At 47.2% G+C, this 20509-nt stretch overlaps 1 protein-coding gene across 4 annotated transcripts in view; it reads left to right on the forward strand.

Moving 5' to 3' along the window:
* Positions 1-16461, forward strand: part of SGSM1 (small G protein signaling modulator 1) — a 74795-nt gene extending 58334 nt beyond the window's left edge. For 2 of the 4 annotated variants that reach the window (XM_069558288.1, XM_069558290.1), the window contains 6 exons: positions 2722-2846; positions 3594-3676; positions 7773-7882; positions 9683-9779; positions 11464-11631; positions 14307-16461. In XM_069558288.1, coding sequence (XP_069414389.1) covers positions 2722-2846; positions 3594-3676; positions 7773-7882; positions 9683-9779; positions 11464-11631; positions 14307-14395 — 672 coding nt within the window. In that variant the 3' untranslated portion in view covers positions 14396-16461. Of the gene's footprint in view, positions 1-2721; positions 2847-3593; positions 3677-7772; positions 7883-9682; positions 9780-11463; positions 12332-14306 lie in introns of those variants that run through there. The other 2 variants (XM_069558287.1, XM_069558289.1) reach the window with 1 other exon arrangement.
* Positions 16462-20509: the final 4048 nt, after the last annotated feature.

The raw sequence follows: 20509 nt of genomic DNA on the forward strand, positions 1-20509 counted from the left end.
CCAGTCTGTTGTTCCATGTCTAGTTCTAACTGTTGCTTCCTGACCTGCATATAGGTTTCTCAAGAGGCAGGTCAGGTGGTCTGGTATTCCCATCTGTCTCAGAATTTTCCACAGTTTATTGTGATCCACATAGTCAAAGGTTTGGCATAGTCAATCAAGCAGAAATAGATGTTTTTCTGGAACTCTCTTGCTTTTTCCATGATCCAGCGGATGTTGGCAATTTGATCTCTGGTTCCTCTGCCTTTTCTAAAACCAGCTTGAACATCTCAAGTTCACGGTTCACATATTACTGAAGACTGGCTTGGAGAATTTTAAGCATTATTTTACTAGTGTGTGAGATGAGTGCAATTGTGCGGTAGTTTGACCATTCTTTGACATTGCCTTTCTTTGGGATTGGAATGAAAACTGACCTTTTCCAGTCCTATGGCCACTGCTGAGTTTTCCAAATTTGTTGGCATATTGAGTGCAGCACTTTCACAGCATCATCTTTCAGGATTTGAAATAGCTCAACTGGAATTTCATCACCCGAGGCAGTAGTAATGACTTATTCCACCCAAATTATCTGGTGTTTACCCTCATGTCTGTAAATAATATACTTGTATTGCTACTGCTTGATATTTTTTGCTTTTCTTCAGTTTTAGATATTGCCTGTTGACTCCCCATTATGGAGGAAGAGGTTTCAGTCTTCTTCCTTCCCTACCTGCACACCCTTACCACACAAGTGAAACCATCCCACTCCCCATCCATCCACTATAGTCACAATAATTTTAGTTAAGTGATTGATCTTTGTTTATATCATTATAGCAATATAATGCATATTAAATTGCATGTTTTCCTGCAAAAAATTTTGTTTTTCCTAAAAGTGTTTTCATTTGTTTTTTTAATTGGTTTGTTACATTTATGCTGCTGCTACTGCTGCTAAGTTGCTTCAGTCGTGTCCAACTCTGTGCGACCCCATAGACGGCAGCCCACCAGGCTCCCCCATCCCTGGGATTCTCTAGGCAAGAATACTGGAGTGGGTTGCCATTTCCTTCTCCAATGCATGAAAGTGAAAAGTCAAAGTGAAGTCGCTCGGTCATGTCCGACTCTTCGCGACCCCATGGACTGCAGGCTACCAGGTTCCTCGTCCATGGGATTTTCCAGGCAAGAGTACTGGAGTGGGGTGCCATTGCCTTCTCCATGTTACATGTATATTGTAGCATATATATATATATATATATATATACACACACACACATACACACATATATATATATATCTTGATCTTACTTTCTTCTCATATAAAATGAGGATAATAATTCTATAAACCTCATAGGATTGTGAGAAAAAAGTGAAGAGAATTTTCGTCAGACAAAATGAAAGAGGCCTTCTCAGGAAACAGCATCAACAAAAAATAAAGTGAGACATCTGACTGGTCCAGATAGAGGAAGTTTTCTCAGTGATGGCAGGACAGGGCTAGGAGGAGGAGGAGAGAGACTGTGGAAGAGTGCCCCTCTGAGGAGCTGGGGTGTAACTGTTCTTTCCTCCCCTGTGAGGAGCTGGGGTGGAACAGTTCTTTCCCTCCCCTGTGAGGAGCTAAGGTGTGACTGTTCTTTCCCTCTCCTGTGAGGAGCTGGGGTGTGACTGTTCTTTCCCTCCCCTGGAGGAGCTGGGGTGTGACTTCTTTCCCTCCCCTGTGAGGAGCTGGGGTGTGACTGTTCTTTCCCTCTCCTGTGAGGAGCTGGGGTATAAAAGTTCTTTCCCTCCCCTGTGAGGAGCTGGGGTGTGACTCTTCTTTCCCTCCCCTGTGAGGAGCTGGGGTGTGACTCTTCTTTCCTCCCCTCTGAGGAGCTGGGGTGTGACTGTTCTTTCCCTTTCCTGTGAGGAGTTGGAGTATAAAAGTTCTTTCCCTCCCTTGTGAGGAGCTGTGGTATAAAAGTTCTTTTACTCCCCTGTGAGGAGCTAGGGGTGTGACTGTTCTTCCTCCCCTCTGAGGAGCTGGATGTGACTTCTTTCCTCCCCTGTGAGGAGCTGTGGTGTAACTATTCTTTCCTTCCCTGTGAGGAGCTGGGGTGGAACAGTTCTTTCCCTCCCCTGTGAGGAGCTGGGGTGTGACTGTTCTTTCCCTCTCCTGTGAGGAGCTGGGGTATAAAAGTTCTTTCCCTCCCCTGTGAGGTAAAAGTTCTTCCCCTCCCCTGTGAGGAGCTGGGGTGTGACTGTTCTTTCCCTCCCCTGTGAGGAGCTGGGGTGTGACTGTTCTTCCTCCCCTCTGAGGAGCTGGGTGTGACTGTTCTTTCCCTCCCCTGTGAGGAGCTGGGGTGTGACTTCTTTCCTCCCCTCTGAGGAGCTGGGGTGTGACTGTTCTTCCTCCCCTCTGAGGAGCTGGGGTGTGACTGTTCTTCCTCCCCTCTGAGGAGCTGGGGTGTGACTGTTCTTTCCTTCCCTGTGAGGAGCTGGGTGTGACTGTTCTTCCTCCCCTCTGAGGAGCTGGGGTGTGACTGTTCTTCCTCCCCTCTGAGGAGCTGGGGTGTGACTGTTCTTTCCTTCCCTGTGAGGAGCTGGGGTGTGACTGTTCTTCCTCCCCTCTGAGGAGCTGGGGTGTGACTGTTCTTCCTCCCCTCTGAGGAGCTGCGGTGTGACTGTTCTTCCTCCCCTCTGAGGAGCTGGGGTGTGACTGTTCTTTCCTTCCCTGTGAGGAGCTGGGTGTGACTGTTCTTTCCCTCCCCTCCTGGGGGCCCGCAGCCAGAGCTGCTGGACCTGTACACGGTGAACCTGCACCGCATCGAGAAGGACGTGCAGAGGTGTGACCGCAACTACTGGTACTTCACGCCCGCCAACCTAGAGAAGCTGCGGAACATCATGTGCAGGTGGCCGGGGCGGGGGGCGGGGCTGTCTGTCGGAGATGGGTGATGGGCGGCGCAGGTGCAGGCACTGGGGAGCACACACAATGGAGTGAGGCCCCCCGGATTCAAATCCTTTCTCTGCTGTTCATTATGAGGTGTGTGACTCAGCGCATGTCACTTAATTCTCTGTGCTTTATTCCCGTTATTCTCTGTGCATTCCCGTGAACTGCGATAATGATAGTAGCTTTTCCATATGATTAGTTTGAGAATTGAGTGATAAATACATATATAGTGGACAGAGCATACAGTGAATGCTCAGTAAACAGTAGTCATGATTATTAAGAAGCAGATGAGAATGCCAGGCAGAGGGAACAGCTCAGGCAAAAATACAGGCGCGTGAATGTGTACTCTGTTTGTACAGAGGTAAGTACCTCAGTGCAGCGGGAAGGGAAGAAGTCCTGAGAAGTGTGAGACTGTGAAGGGGGATTGGGAGGAAGCAATAGATGCCTGGCACCCCCAGTGAAGGAGTCTGGACATTGCCCGGTGAGGCAGTGAAGAGCCTGTAAAGGTTCCTGAGCTTTAAGAAGGTCATCCTGGTGACTGCGTAGGCTGCTTGGAGAGAGTGAGACAGGATGGGAGGATAGGCGGGCGGTTGAGGAAGTTGATCCAGGTGAGAGATGGGGGCCAAAGCAGGGTGAGAGGAAAGAAGGAGTGGGTTTGGAGAGGCAGACTGTGGGCGCTATCACTGGCCGTCCTGTGTGTCTCTTGCAGCTACATCTGGCAGCACATTGAGGTCGGCTATGTCCAGGGCATGTGTGACCTCCTGGCCCCACTGCTGGTCATCCTGGATGATGGTGAGTGTACCCTCCCTGCCCTCGGCCTGGGGATGTGGCTTCCTTCTCATGACAGAGAAGAAAGGATAACCTCACTTTCCAACCCCATAAACTGAGGCAGTGCCAGGGTTCAGAAGACCTGTCCAGTGAACACATCAAGGTCTTGGTGAAATAAAAAGTTCTTTTATTCTACATTGACCAACACTTATTTCCAGGTGCCTGACACCCATCCAAGCTCTTGCTAGCCACTGGTTATATAAACATGAATGAAAACAAAGGAAATCTCAGGCCCAGATGGCTTCACTGGTGAATGCTACCAAACACTTTATAAAAAATGAATGCCAACACTTCATAAACTCTTCTAAAACATAGAAGAGGAGGGAACGCTTCTCAACTCATCCTATGGTGCAGTCCTTATATGAGGCCCTATTGGTACCCGGATAGCAATACCAGACAAAGACATCACAAGAAAAGAAAATCACAGACCAATATCCTTTATGAAATCAAGGTAAAAATCCTCAAGAAAACACTAGCAAACTGAATCCATCAAGATATTAAAAGGATTATATATTGTGATCAAATGGGATTTATCCCAGGAAGGCAAGGCCGACTCAATATATGAAATTCAATCAGTGCAATTCACTACATTCATGGAATAAAGGAAGAAGGTCACATGATCATGTCATCAGACAAAATTCAGCCTTTCATAAAAAAAAAAAAAATTCGGCAAGCTCAGAACAAAAGAGAACTTACTCAACATGATAAAAGACATCTCTGAAAAACCCACAACTAATACTCAGTGATGAAATTCTGAATCAGTTCAGTTCAGTCACTCATTTGTGTCCAACTCTTTGTGACCCCATGAACCACAGCACGCCAGGCCTCTCTGTCTATCACCAAATCCCGGAGTCCACCCAAACCCATGTCCATTGAGTCGGTGATGCCATCCAACCATCTCATCCTCTATTGTCCCCTTCTCCTCCTGCCCTCAATCTTTCCCAGTGTCAGGGTCTTTTCAAATGAATCAGCTCTTCGCATCAGGTGGCCAAAGTATTGAAGTTTCAGCTTCAACATCAGTCCTTCCAATGAACACCCAGGACTGATCTCCTTTAGGATGGACTGGTTGGATTTCCTTGCAGTCCAAGGGACTTGCAAGAGTCCTCTCCAACACCACAGTTCAAAAGCATCAATTCTTTGGCGCTCAGCTTTCTTTATAGTCCAACTCTCATATCCATACATGCGCACTGGAAAAACCATAGCCTTGACTAGACGGACCTTTGTTGACAAAGTAATGTCAACAAAATTCTGAATACCTCTCACCTAAGATCAACAGTATGACAAAGATGTCCACTTCTGCCACAAAAGGCTCTATCCTGAACAATTACTGAAGAAAAAGGAATAAAGACATCCAGATTGGAAAGGAAATAAAACCATCTATATTTGCAGATGGCATGATCTTGCATACAGAAAATCCTAAGGAGTCAAAAAAGTATTAGAACTAATAAGTTCAGCAAGGTTGTAGGATATAGGACTTATACAGAAGTCAGTTATATTTCTATACTATTGCAACGAACAATCTAAAAATGAGAACAGAAAAGCAATTCCATCTGCAGTAGCCTCTAGAAGAGTAAAATATTTATGAATAAATTTAACAGAAGTACAAGATTTGTACGCCAAAAACTTTAAAATGTTGCTGAATGTAGTGAGCCCGAAACACAAAAATTGAGTCATTTTTCTTCCAGTGAGCATGTGATTCTTAATTGATCTGAGATTGCAAATAGACAAACAGATCCCCCAAAAGGAAACAAAGCAAAAAAGAAAAAAGACCATAAAATTGGATTCTTTGTTATTTCTCACCCAAGGGAGAAAAGACTTTCATTATACACCCAACAGAACTCACCAGATAGTTAACTATAAAAGCAAATCCCCAACCATTGCTATCACCAAGTCAGATTAATTTGTTGAAGGTATACAAACTGGAAATAAAAACAAGTATATAATATCAATAGAAAAAAAAAAAAAAGAACTAGAGGGCTAGAAAAGTTCAAGCTCTGATGCCACCCAAAACTCACTTCAGAAACCAAGGAAAGATGTGCAGGCAAGTGGACTTAATTTGTCTCCACTGGATTAATCCCCTCAAACAGCTCAGTGGATGACCTTCAGAACCAATAAAATATGATTTTTAAAAGGTTACATGACTCTCACATACAAATAAAGTGAACAAAGATTTTATTCAGTGTATTAATGAGGAAACCAGTAAGGTACGAAAACTGGCTTCAGGAACATTTGAGAAGCTGGGCACATTAGCAACATCATGGTAAGGTTGCTTCCAGAAAGGGCAAATCTGTAGAGACGGAAAATAGACTCATGGTTGACAGGCACTGTGAGGAGAGGAAGATAGGTGATGCCTGCCAATATGTAGTGCCTTTTGGGGGTGATGAAAATGTCTCGAGATTAGATAGAGATGATGGTTTGCAACTCTGACTATTCTAAAACCACTGAATTGTGTTGGGTTGGCCAAGAATTTTGCCCGGATTTTTCTGTAACGTCATACAGAACATTGTACAGAAAAACCCAAGCAAACTTTTTGGCCAACCCAGTACATTTAAAAGAGTGAATTTTAAGAGTGAATTCGCACGGTGGGCAAGCCTCAATAAAACTGTTTAAAAATGAGAAGTATAACTCCCAACTCTTAGAGCTGAGCATAGTGACTTCTTTCCAGAAAGTTCTCTGCAGAAGAGGGTGGGAGGCGAAAGAGAAGCTCTGCAGTGGAGAAGACACCTCCTCTGGCAGGTGGCCAAGGTCATCCGCCGTCCTCAGTCACATCAAAACTGTACCCCCTTGATGTGACATGATGCAAGCGGCACCTTACCCACGTGGTCTTTCTCACAATAACCCATAACCCCAATCTTATCATGAGAAAAACACCAGACAAATTCCAATAGAGACGCATCCTGTAGAACACCTGGTCTGCACTCTTCATAACCATCAGGGTCACCAACAACAAAGAAGGTCTGAGTCACAGCTATAGCCAAGAGGAGCCGAAGGAGAGATGACAGCTGTATATAATGTAGTTCTTAGATGAGTTCTTGGAACGGCAAAGGCCAAAAGGTAAAAAAAACTATGGGCTTGAGTTAATTATGTATCATAAGTAGGTCATTAATTGTAACAAATGTACCTATTAATGGGAGATGTCAGTAATGGGGGGAACTAGGTGTGAGGTATATGGAAACTCTACACTCTTTTCAGTTTTTCTGTAAATCTAAACTGTTCTGAAAAATAAAGAAAATGAACAAGATTCTGTGGTGACTTGGGTAACCTTCTCATAACTTTCTCTAAAGCTACTTGGCGTTAAGAGAAAATAGGTACTGTTTTCAAATTATTCTTTAAACACTGGGTTGAACAGTATGAAACGGATTTTTTTTTTTTTTTTTTTTTTTTGGCCGTGCCATGCAGCTTGCAGGATCTTAGCAGTTCCCCAACCAGGGAGTGAATCCACACCCTCATTGGTGCAAGTGTGGAGTCCCGGCCACAGGAGCAGGGGCTGAACCCACGCCCTCAGTGGGGAAAGCGTGGAGCCCGAACCACTGGACCGCCAGGCAATTCCCAGCATAGATCTTTTAAATTACTGAAGTGCTCAGAGCCTGTTTTTTTCCTTCGTATGTATAGTCACTCTCTATGTAGCATTTCCCAAAGTTATCTGACCCTTCCTTTGCATAACACCTGCAAACACCCTTCCAATATTGACAATTGTTATTTTAATGCAGTGGTTCTCAGACATGAGAATTTCATGAGCCCCGCAGAATTTTTTTCAAGACGTTTGGGACCAAATATTGTCAACTTTTTATTAGAGCAAATAGGGATCTTTAAAACAGAGGATTTGCTGTCACCATTGTTTCCTAAAAGAAAGGATGCTCTATTTCAACACCTCTCGGGTGGGAAGTACATAATGAAAGATTGGCGAGCATCCCTTGAAATGGTGCGCATCCATATGCTCCACTTCCTTACGTTTCTTATTTGCCTGTGGACTTAATGAACTGGCTCAGACCCTCGGACCATCACTTTGGGGCCCCGGGCAGTGGCAGAGTTGACTCTTTCTCCTGTACTCTTTCCCCAGAGGCCCTCGCCTTCAGCTGCTTCACCGAGCTCATGAAGAGGATGAATCAGAACTTCCCCCACGGGGGCGCCATGGACACACACTTTGCCAACATGAGGTCGCTAATCCAGGTGTGACCTTGTGCTTCTCCATAACATAATTTATTCCAGCTCAACACAATGGACCACAGACCAACTTAATAGCCACTCCTTGTTTAAATTAACTCAGTAACTCAGTCCTACTTCACTCAGCCCAGTTGAGTTAAACTGAAAAATTCAATTCAACTTAACCTTTATTCAGTAGCTCAAGTCAGCTCCACTGGATTCATTCTTACTGAGCATTTACTTGGCCCAGGCACTGTGGCTACAATGATGAACAAGACACGGTCCTTGCCCTTAACAGGACACTGAGGGTCTTGGTCCTTTTCTACAGAGAAATGGTGGTGGTTTTGTCGCTAAGTAGTGTCCAACTCTTTGCGACCCCACGGACTGTAGCCCGCCAGGCTCCACTATCCATGGGATTTCCCAGGCAAGACTACTGGAGTGGGTTGCTATTTCCTCCTCCAGACTGCAAAGAAATATTTGAGTATATTTCTCTCTCTCTCTTTCTGTCACACACACAGACACACGTGCAGAGCTTTATTGAGATAAATTCATATATTGTAAAATTTGCTTTTAAAAAATGTTTGATTCATTGGTTTTTAGAATAGTCACAGGTGTGAAATCATCATCACTATCTAATTTCAGAACACTTTCATCACTCTGAAAAAGAATCTCTATCCCCTGAGCTTCCCTGATGGCTCAGTGGTAGAGAATCCACCTACCAACATAGGAGACGCAGGATTGATCCCTGGGTCGGGAAGATCCCCTGGAGAAGGAAATCAGCTGGTAAAGAATCCGCCTGCAATGCGGAAGACCTGGGTTCGTTCCCTGGGTTGGAATGATCCCCTGGAGAAGGGAACGGCTACCCACTCCAGTATTCTTACTGGGAGAATCCCATGAACTATATAGTCCACGGGGTCGCAAAGAGTCGAATACAACTGAGCGAGTTTCACTTCCCAGTATTCTTGCCTGGGAAGTCCCAGAGACGGAGAAGCCTGGCGGGTCCATTCAATCGCCAAAGAGTTAGACATGACTTAGCAGCTAAACAACGACAAACACCAGCACCGCTGACAGCAACCCCTCTCCCCTGCTCCTGGTGGCCACTAGCCTACTTTCTGTCTCTGTAGATTTACCTGTTCTGGACGTTTCACGTAAACAGAGTCACACAATACGTGGCTTTTCGTGTCTGGCTTTTTCCCCTTAGCATAATGTTGACAAGGCCTGTCCCTGTTGCAGCACGTATCGATACGCCATTCCTTCTACTGCTGAATATTCCATTGCACGGATAGACCAATTTTATGCACCCATTCGTCCTCTGATGGATACTTGGGGTGTTTACACCTTTTGGCTATTATGAAGAACGCCGTTGTGTGCTTTCATGTGTAAGTCTCTGTGTGGACGTAGGTTTTCATTTTTGTTGGGGATATACCTACAAGTAAAACTGCAGCTGCACCATTTTACATCCACCAGCAACACACGAGGGTTCCAGTTTCTCGACATCCTCCCCGCCCTTTGTTGTCTGTCACTTTTATTATAGCCACCCTAGTGGGCATGAAATAGTAGCTCGTTATGGCATTTTCCTAATTACTAATGATGGTAAGCATGGTTCCTGTGCATATTGGTTATTTGCATATCTTCTTTAGAGAAAGACTGGCTTAGGTTGCGTCAGACTGATTTCCGCTTCAGATTCTTTGGCCATTTTTAAACTCCACCCGGTTGTTAAGGGCTGTGCGGTGTCTGGTATGGGGACGTAGCGTCATTGATTCGACTGTCCCCCCTGGCCCAGCCTTTGCCGGGGAGGCTTGATGCCTTTCTTTCTTCCTCTGACAGATCCTGGACTCAGAGCTCTTTGAGTTGATGCATCAGAATGGGGACTACACTCATTTCTACTTCTGCTACCGCTGGTTCCTGCTGGATTTCAAGCGAGGTACACACTTCCAACTGGGACCTTGTTCCCAGACTCTTTGTAGCAGAATCCCAGGGGGACAAGATACCACAGCAGTGAGGCTGGGAAGTGTTGGGGCAAAGCCACTGGATGAGAGTAACACCTATTTGTTGAGTTCTGACTACAATTTACCTACCTTATCTTGCAGAGACACTGTGTAGTAGGTGTTGTCACAATCCCCATTTTACAGATGAGGAAACTAAGGCTGAGAAGAACTAAATTCAGACCTAGCCATAATAGAGCCAGGATCTGAGCCCCCGTCTCTCTACCCAAGCCCAGTTCCCTATCATTCTGTTAAGCGGCTTATCAGAGGCCAAGAACTCTGAAGCCCGTGGAGTATCTTTCCCATGTGACTGAGAAATGATGTCTGACACAGTGCATTGCTATCATACCAATTTGGGATAATGCTGGTAATAATATTTAACCTCTATGCATACATATGTGCGCAATTGTCCAGTCGTGTCCAACTCTCTGCGACCCCAGGGACTGTAGCCCACCAGGCTCCTCTGTCCACAGGATTTTCCCAGCAAGAATACTGGAGTGGGGTGCCATTTCCTCCTCTAGGGGATTTTCCTGACCCAGGGATCCAACCCGGGTCTCCTGAGTCTCCTGCATTGGCAGACTGATTCTTTATCACTGAGCCACCTGGGAATCCCCTAACCTGTATAAAAGTGTTTATTAAGGGCCAGGCACTGTGCTGAGCCATTTCTATGTATTATTTCCTCAGCCCTTTATTTTTAAAAAATATTTATTTCTGTATCTGTTTATATGACTGTTTTGAGTCTTAGTTGCGACACGTGGGATCTTTTGTTGCAGTGCGCAGGCTCCTCATTGCAGTGCAAGAGCTTGTGGGATCTTAGTTCCCCAAACAGGGGTTGAATCTGTGTCCCCTGCATCGCAAAGCAGACGCCTAACCACTGGACCACCAGGAAAGTCTCTTCAGTCCTTTAATACTACTGGTATCACACCATGCGAAGTTCCCTGGTGACTCAGTGGTAAAGAATCTGCCTATCGATGCTGGAGACTCAGGTCTGATTCCTGGGTCGGGAAGATTCCCCTGGAGAAAGAGCTGGCAACCTCCGCCACGAACATCACCACGCTTTCAGATGTGGAAAAGGAAGGGCTCATGGAGGGGAAGTAACTGGCCCAAGGTCACCTTGCTCATAAGCGATGGAGCCAGGATTCAGACTGATTTTTATTGGACACAGGAAGCCTTACTCTTCATCCTTACTCTGTCGTCTCTCTTTACTAGACCCAGAAGCAGCAGCCGACTCTGCCTGGCTGCAGGGGGAAGGGGAGGTACCCCTCGGGTGCTCGAGGAGCTGGAGGGTGCAGGCAGAGAGCAGGACACCGGCCCAGGGTCAGGGCAGGGACAGGTCAAGGAAAACTAAATCTGCACGTGCGCAGCTCTTCCACTCACAGGGTATCGGAGCTGGAAACATGCAACCCCCCTAGTGTGCCCAGCCTATTCCACAGAAAGGGGAAACTGAGGCTGCTGTCAAATGACGGTGCCCAGGTCTCCCACGTCCTGGCCTGAGCTCTGTCTGCTGCCCCAGGACAGAAGCACAGAGCACGGCTGGCCTGGGCCCCTTCTCGAGGGAGGGCAGCGCTGTGAGCTCCGTGGGGGACTCTCCCTGGGCATGCGTGTCTGTTGGTGTCTTGGCAGAACTCATCTATGACGACGTCTTCTCCGTCTGGGAGACCATCTGGGCAGCCAAACACGTCTCATCCGCCCACTACGTCCTGTTCATCGCGCTGGCGCTGGTGGAGGTCTACCGTGACATCATCTTGGAGAACAACATGGATTTCACAGACATCATCAAATTTTTTAACGGTACCCACGTAATCAGGGTCTCATCCGAAGGGGGCAGGCTTCTGGAGGGCCCCTTCCTGGGTCCTGGAGAGGGATGGATGCAGAGTCCCTGAGATTGATTCAAGATGAAGGGGACGGAGGAGGCTTCTGCCCACCTCCGGTGGCTATTTCCCAGTGGATGAGTTGACATCTTGTAATGCTGAGTGCTCCACGTGTGTTTCTCTCAGGGATCTGGCCGAAGGGGCCTAGGTGTTGACATCAGGCTCAGGGGCCGATCTTGTCTCTGCTGGGAGCGAGCTGTGCCGTAGACATGTCACTTCCCCTTTCTCTAAACATCTGTTCCTCACCTGGGAACAGGACGGAGGGTGTCTGCTTCAGAGGGCTGACGTGTGGAGGGAAAGCAGACACAGGAAGGTGGCATGAAAAAGGCACAGTCTTGCCACCCGGGAGGTGTGTGACCTTGGGCAAGTGACTTCACATCTCCGGGCTTCAGATTCCTTGGGAATAAAATGGTACTGACACCTCCATCACAGAGATGTCAGGAGGATTAAATGAGACCACAGGGATGTCAGGGCCATCAGTCACGTGGCACTTGGCTCATAACTGTTGCTTTGAATAGAAGCTGTTAAAAAAAAAAAAAAAAGAAGCTGTTGCTATTATCACTATTAAAACATCTCCTTAAACTAAAGAAGGTTTTGGATAAAGCAAAAAAAAGAAAAAAGCCACCAGTGATGACCTTACACTGGAAACACTGTTAGTTATTATTATTAATATATTTTATATTTAAATAATATATAATAATTAAAATCATTATTAGAAAAAATTTGAAAGATAGTACAGAGAGTTTCCTGTACCTGTAACGCAGCAGCTGCTAATATTAATATGTTACCTGATCCTCATACATGTATCACAACAAAGAAATTAATGCTGATATAGTACTATCAACTAAACTAGACTTACTTGATTTCATTTGGTTTTTAACCAATGTCCTTTTTCTGCTCTAGGATCCGACCCAGAAAACCATGTTGCACTTAACAGGTTCATTTAAAAATGTTTATTTTTTCATTCAGTCTTTTCCAAACTTATGTATATGGTGGCTAAGCTATAGAGAATCTACCTGCCAATGCAGGAGACACCCAGAGACAATCCCTGGGTCAGGAAGATCCCCTCAAGAAGGAAATGGCAACCCACTCCAGTATTCTTGCCTGGGAAATCCCATGGACAGAGAAGCCTGGTGGGCTGCAGTCCATGGGGTTGCAAAGAGCTGGACACGACTTAGCGACTAAACAACAACCATCACAGAATTGAGTTGCATCTAGGCTTTTTTCCACTTGATATTTTTAAAACCATTTTCCATATAATAATTTTTGAGAAAGCAGAATATACCTCAAGCACCTGTTCATAACTTACTGAACCATCCTTTCTAGTTTAACATCTACATTGGTTTTGGTTTGAGGTTGTACCTGAAAACTCAAAGTAATTCATATCTTAGCATGGAGGTTCTCAAACTTTCTTAGTTCATAGCGCCTCTAGTGTCTCTGTGAAATTTTCATGGCATCCCAGACTATTCAGTGACTATTGGATAATTAAGTCCAAACCACCTAGTAAGTATATCTATCCTAACAACTTAGTAGCCATTTGAAAAAATAGCACATGGAAGTCAAAAGAAAAAAATATATTTTATACGCGAGTCTGAGTGAACTCTGGGAGTTGGTGATGGACAGGGAGGCCTGGCGTGCTGCGATTCATGGGGTCGCAAAGAGTCGAGGGGTTGCAAAGAGTCGGACACGACTGAGCGACTGAACTGAACTGAACTGTTATTTAAACAAGTAGTTTCTAATGGGTGTGCTCACCTGTTGGACTTTGCCCAACTGCTCAGATTTTGGAACCAGTTTGAACTCACCGCCTTCACTTCCTTTTCCATAGTGATTTTCACATGAAACTTTTATCATGGCAACTGCTTGCTGAAAACTTGGTTTTTCTGCAAAGCTATAAAGCCATTGATAGGAGCGCAAATTGCAAACTCACTCACTCCCGTTAGCAGTTTATGCGGTGTTCAACACATGTGGAGGATCGCTGTATTTCCCCCCAAACTGCCATGAGTTCACAGTGGTACTCTCGGCACCCAATTTGGGAACCATGGTCTTAGTGTCTTTCTCTCCTACTGGGTGATTTCTTTATGACAAATGTCTAAATTTAGGATTTTTATTTTTCAAAGAGCTGATCATTGAGTGTTATTCCTGACAAAAATGGCTATTTGTGCTTTCTCCCCTCCCCTTCCCATCTCCTCCTGTTGCTTCCTTTCCTCTCTGCTTTGAAGCATCCACCGTGTGCCCAACATTGCTTTCTTAAAAGGTGCCCAGTCATTGTGTCTGTAGGAGGATGGTGAGAAGACCGAACATTTTTTAAACACACACAGACACACAGTTTTTAAACAAACACACTTCATCCCGTTTGATCTCACAGTAACCTCGTGAAGTAGGTGCTGTTATGGTTCCCATTTCACAGATGAGGAAACTGAGGTCTGGAGTCACAGGCCGTCCCCAAAGTCTGTGCTTCCAGAGCCACTCTGGGGTTGATGCCAGTTGATGATGGGGATGGGGGTGCCCCAGAGACCTCTCAGGGTCTCTGCTGGAAGTGTGGCCCAAGGATAGACAAAGAGAAGGCTCATGTGATTCTGCCTTCCGCTCTTGCAGAGATGGCCGAGCGACACAACACAAAACAGGTCCTGAAGCTGGCCCGGGACCTCGTGTACAAGGTGCAGACCCTGATTGAGAACAAGTGAGGGCTGCGTCACCGCCCGCCCACCCGCCTGTCCCGCCTGCTTCTCCTCCCAGCCGCCCGGGGAGCGAGGTCCTGACGTCTGTTCCCGAGCATGGACTTCTGTGCAAAGAGAAATCACCCCAACTTTGGCCGCTGGGCAGGTGGGGTGGAGGGGTTGCCCCTGCGGTTCAGCCTTACGTTTTCTTGTTTGACCAAAGATCGCCCAAGCCTGGGATTTCTCCCTGGCGGGAGTTGGGGGTTGTTGGTGGGCAGAGGAGCATCTCTGTTCGTGGTCTCCAGCAAGGTCTCCTCCCCTTTCGCTCCCATCCCTCCAAGCTGTCTTGTCCGATGAGACTTGGGTTGGGAACTTTTCGGAAACGGGTATAGGAGAGGTCTGGGGCTGCCTCTGAGCTCTGAAGGGGCCTTTGGAGATGTTCCAGAGTGTGGCTGGGAGCAGATCACTGCTCTGCTGCTCAATTCTTCTATGAAGGATGCTGCCCTGTGCCCTCAACCCTGTCGGGGGTTGAGCAGCATCTCTGGCCTCTCCCTGCTAGATGCCAGTAGCGCCCTCCGCCCCCCAGGCCCCACCCCCCCACCTTATGACATCCAGAACTTCTCCAGACATTGCCAGGTAGCCCCCCCATTTGAGAGCCACTGGCTTGGAGGAGGGACTGCAAGTGTTTCTCCCTTCCCACTTTCTTTGTATCTGAGCCACCTGTGTCCTGAGACTCCCCCATTCAGAAAAGGCACATGGGGTCCTCTGCACATCTCTCCTGGGAGCGGGGATTTCAGTTGTGTTTTCTCATCTTTTCCTCCTCACCCTGGCCCTGGGAGAGACTTTTTTCTTCTTTCAACAAAAGGCTGTGAGAAGGGTCTGTAAGCTTGAGACAGGCCTCTTTATGGTCCTGCTCAGAGCCCTTGCTCCAGGCAGGGCAGAGCCCACATCCCCTTCCTCTCATCCTGGGGAGGACCTCGCCTCTCCTTCCTACATTGGGTCCGGAGTTCCAGAAGCTTGGAAGGTGTGTGTTGGTGCAAGCCACTTGTTCAAGGAGGCTGGCATTTCCTTAAGTGCCCTTGCTTACTCAGGACAAAGGGAAGAGAAGAGGACAGAGGCTGGCCAGGGTAGGGTGTGGCGGGTATTCTCCTTGGGGGGAAAAAAAAAATGAGCCAATGAACTGGCATCCGGGTCACAGCCCAGCCTGGAAATGGTCCCCTCCATGTCTTCACACAAAGGGTCACCAACCCCCTAAACAGACCCTAGGTGAGCTAGTTTACCCTGCCTACATGTCTTCCCGGGAGAGCAATCGTGCCAGCCCTTCTCTGCTTCAGAGAACGGACCAGAGTCAGGAGAAACAGAGAGAGTCCCAGAAGGATGCTCTTCCCAAGAATGGCAGGTAGGATTTTGAAGAGGAGAGGAGACTCATCAAGCACATTGAAACCTTGACAGAGGGGCCGCATCAGTCCTCCCATCCTGAGCAAACCAGGAAGGGGAGCAGTCCCTGCCTGGCGTGCTTGCGAAGGCGCTTCCCTTGGACCCAGCACTTTCGGCTGCATCAGAACTTCCTCCCGAGTGGGGTGTCCTGGGTGGGATGGATGAGAGATGGACCTCGCTTCCGAAGAGCGCTCTGTGCAAGTTTCTTCTCCCCGCTCTGGCCCTCTGCCTTCCCGAGACGGGTGATCATGTATGAAATTTCCCTCTAGATAAGAGTTTTATTTTGCCATTCAACTCTTCACTACAGAGGATGTTATTTTAGCAAGACCCAGGTCCTAGACCTTTCGATTCGTATTTATTTTTTGACAGACCGGTCTGAAAGTACAGCACAAGATGTCTTCTCTGCCTTCTCTCATGGTGTTCCAGAGAACGTCGTGGTTGTGATTTGAAACAATGCTTATTTATTTGGCTTACTGTGTTTGTTTGGGTCTCTGTACATTGTGTGTGTGTCCTTGCGTCCCCGAATCAAATGCGTGGGAGTCGTTTTATCTATGGAGTGCTCACCTTTTCTCATTGTTGCCAACATATCTTATTACTGTTTACTGAAGAGTCGTGTCTATATATAGAGAAAATATATATAAACAGAATTGTGTGAACCTGGGTTATTTCTTGCCTCTGTGTTTGGGGATTTTCTCTTTGATTTGAAAGAAAGAAATGTTTGCTGCTGAAGAGTGCGTCCTCATACCCCAGTTGACCCAGACCCGGAGAGGGACAGATTCTCACGCTAGCTGCCTGGTCTGTCCCCAGAAAGTTCAAGGCTGGTGAAACTGGTCTCATGCTCTGTATCAGTTAGTTGTTACCACAAGTGACACTGTGTAACAAACCATGCCAAATCTTAGTGGCTTCAGACAGCCATTTATTTAGCTTGTGATGATTCGTTCTTAACATTTATTTATTCATTCACGTATGTGCAGCGCGTGGGACCTTCCGTTGCGGTGCTGCACCCTTCTTTAGCTGCAGCCTGGGGAACTCTTAGTTGCAGCACGTGGGGTCTGGTTCCCCAACTAGGGACTGAACCTGAGCCCTCTGCACGGGGAGCTCCTTGTAGCCTCGAGCACATGGATGCTGTCTGTCACCATGCCTTCACCTGAATGATGCTGTTCCCGGTTAGGACAACATGCTGGGTTTAGGCCCCTCTGGCTGCTCCACCATTTCCCTTCTAAACCATACTCTCTTTTCTTTGCACCTCAAGCTTTCCGCTTGGCATCTGGGAGAGTCCATGGGGACAGTTGAGAAGCACTTCCGCAAAGAGCTGAGGAGGTTGCGACCATCCCATTTCAGAAGGGCCAGTGCCCATGTGTGCCATCCTGTTCCATCTTCCCCTCCTCTCCCAGGCCTGAAGTTCCAGCAGCCTGGCAGAGAAGGGAGGTGAGGGTGCTGCTAAGGGGAGGGGGAGGAACTAGTTTAGATCTCTTCTCTTTTTTCAAACAGATACTCAAGTTTGAGAGACATTAGATCCATCAATCAATGAGTCTTCTCCCCAAGTTTTATGACAGCTTCTTCCAAACCCAAGTCACTTGCCATCCCCCTTTATGATTTGCACCATATCTGTGTGCTATTGTATCTTAACTAGTTTTCTTTAAATCAACTCAGCTTTAAAAAAAAAACAAAAAACATTTATCTATCTCTTCATTTGGCCATGCTTGGTCTTAGTTGCAGCATGTGGGATCTTTAGTTGCAGCATGTAGGATCTAGTTCCCTGACCCACGGATCGAACCTGGATTCCCTGCATTGGGAGCATGGAGTCCTAGCCGCTGGACCACCAGGGAGATGCCATAGATCAACTCACTTTTTAAACTTCAAGCTAAGAGCAAGTCAGGATCATTTGCATAAACAGAAGATGGTTGTAGAAATGAATACCACTCTTTTACAAAAGTACTGTTTCCCACCAAAGGCTTTCCTGAAGCCTGCTCTCTCGCTGTTAAGAAGAGACGTAATAAGGATCTGAGAGGTTAAAGGCATATTAGCACCAGACGAGCTTTCCTTCTTGGAGGACTTCAAGCAGGATTGATGTGGGAATGACTTTCTCACTGCACCAACTAAAATTACATTCTGTATCTTTGTCCACATGTTTGGGGAGTGATGACTTAGGATCCCAAGTCTGCCAGCTCCTGGCTATGTGATTTTGGACAAGTGATTTTACCTCTCTGAGCCTTGGTTTTCATTTTTGCAAACTGGTGGTAGGAATTACCCCCTTGGGTGTGGATTCCCTGGTGGCTCAGATGATAAAGAATCCGTCTGCCATGCGGGAGCCCCATGGGTTTGATCCCTGGGTTGGGAAGATCCCCTGGAGAAGGGGAACAACTACCCACTCCAGTATTCTTGCCCGGAAAATTCCCTGGACAGAGGAGCCTGGTGGGCTATGGTCTGTGGGGTCACACAGAGTTGGACACGACTGGGTGACTTAACACTTTTACTTTTTTGGCTGTGGATTCAGTCCTGGCCCTCTTCTTTCACTGGGACCCTCTGGCCCTAGCATCACTGGGAACGATTTCCTGGTTGAGACCTCAGTTTCCCTGAGTTCCCATCATCGCTTGCTCAGGTTCTCAGGTGAGACTTTGAAACCTGAGAGGATACAGCTCCTGGAGGAGAAGTGGGGAAGGAATGAGCTCTGAGCCCTCTCGGCTGTGACGGAGCCCCTTGAGAGGGGTATGGTGAGGCCGTCAGTTCCTGGCAGGAGCAAAGCCCATGCCGACTCTGCAGATTGCGCTGGGTTCTGCTGACTCAGGGAAGGGCTCTCGGGGCTCTGTGCGGCTGGCTTTGAAGCCACTGGAATCACTGAGAGCTTGAGCCCAGGACAGGTGTAGACTCTAGAGGGAGTGCAATCAGATCCTCGGAGTCAACCTAGCAGAATTCAGATGATCCTCCGAACCCTGCAGTGCCCCGGGGACTTTCCATTACATCAGGGCGTTAGGCAGGGCTCCTTGGGTATCTTTCTGGCATCCTTTACTCAGACTTGTGGAGCAAGCACAGTGGTTTCCAGCCTCTGTAGAGGCAGGGCTCCTCCAAACAAAGAGCGCCTCTTATTATGAAGAAGAGAAAAATGAGACAGATCCTTCTGTCTCTTGTCAAATAAAGATGGTGTCTGTGAAAATGCTTCTGCCTCATAGGCTGAAGAATCGCTCCCTTTGGCACTGCTGAAACTGTTGAGAGAGAAAATGAAAGGGAATTTCCCCTGCGGTCCAGTGGTTAGGATGCCACACTGCCCGAGGGCCCAGGTTGAATCCCTGGTCAAGGAACTAAGATCCTCCTAGCCACACTGCGTGGTCAAGAGAGATGATTAAGGAATTTGGATGGCAGGGGACTGTTGTAAGGTTATTACACAGAGGAGGCCGCTCATCTCAAGCGCAGGTGGGTGACCTGAGGCTGTTTGGGCTTCTTCTTGTTGGCATCTATCTGCTTGCTGCTTTTTGCACTGGGGATGCTGCTTAGGGTTCCTGAAATCTTCCCACTCAAGCTTGACCTTCATCAGCGTGCTTCCGATGACACTTGAAACATACCAGGGGTCTTCGAGTCCATCTTCACACCATGGGGCGGCTTCCTAGGGTTTCTATTACCTTATTCCGTTATTCTGTGACTTTTTAAAAGTAATTATAGTCCTTATTTTCTGAGAGATGAATGCAGGCTGCATTCTCAGTGGCCGATGTGTCTTTCAAAGTTATAGAATTGCTGTAATAATATAGTACTGTTGTTTACCGATGGTCTTAGTTGAATGCTTAAAGCCAAAAGAGCTTGATGAGCTGGGTCAGGGCAGAGACATCATTCTGCCTCCATCACAGAGTCTGACAGCCCTGGATTCAAATCCCAGCTCTGCCACCAATCAGCTGTGTGACTTACGGCTCTGCTCTCCTCCATGCTGGTTTATACAGGTCCCAGGCCCGTCTCTGAACCAGTCACTCCGACCATTCCTGATTGGCTAAAAGTTCTCATTTGTCCATCTTAAAGCCTGGAGCAGTCAGAAAGTGACTGAGGGTCACATCCAAAGGGAGGATTAAGGTGCTGCTCCCAAAGCAGGGCACTGGGTCATGATCAGCAAAGGTAAGAGGCTGACTCCAGCACCCCGTGGCAGAGAGAGCAGTGTGGAGCTGTGAAGAGACCGACTGTGGGGCTCAGAAGTCAGCGTGGCCAGAGGGAGAGGTGCGGGGTCAGGTGGGTGACAAGAAAGAAGCCAAAGAGAGAGGTTGGGACTGGATCTCAAGGGGCCTCGTGTGCCCCAAGTAACGGTGAGGTTTCACATCAGTGGGGTTATTTGCATGAAGGGGTGAGACAGGTCCTTAACGCCTGACCCCACTCCCCGCCGAATCCCCACCCCAACACTGGACCAGCTCTCATTTATAAGGAGACGTTCTTATTGATGGGAAATGAATACTTTCCAGATTCACCAAGAGGAGGAGTTACAGAAAGGGAGGGGAGAGAGAATATCCACATACCCGTTAAAAGGTGTAGTATCTGAGTGACAAGGATCCAGAATTGCCCCCAGGCACTTTTCATGAAGAGCTTTATGCTCAGCACAATCCTCCTGTGGGGTCAGGATTACAATAATAATAGCTAAAGTTTGCCTAACATATCCTAAGGGCTTTATTTATACACAGCATCTTAATTCTCGTAACTGCCCTCCGAGGTAGGCATTATTTCAACCCCCTG

This window comes from Ovis canadensis, chromosome 17, assembly GCF_042477335.2.
Source record: "Ovis canadensis isolate MfBH-ARS-UI-01 breed Bighorn chromosome 17, ARS-UI_OviCan_v2, whole genome shotgun sequence".
NCBI lineage: Eukaryota > Metazoa > Chordata > Mammalia > Artiodactyla > Bovidae > Ovis > Ovis canadensis.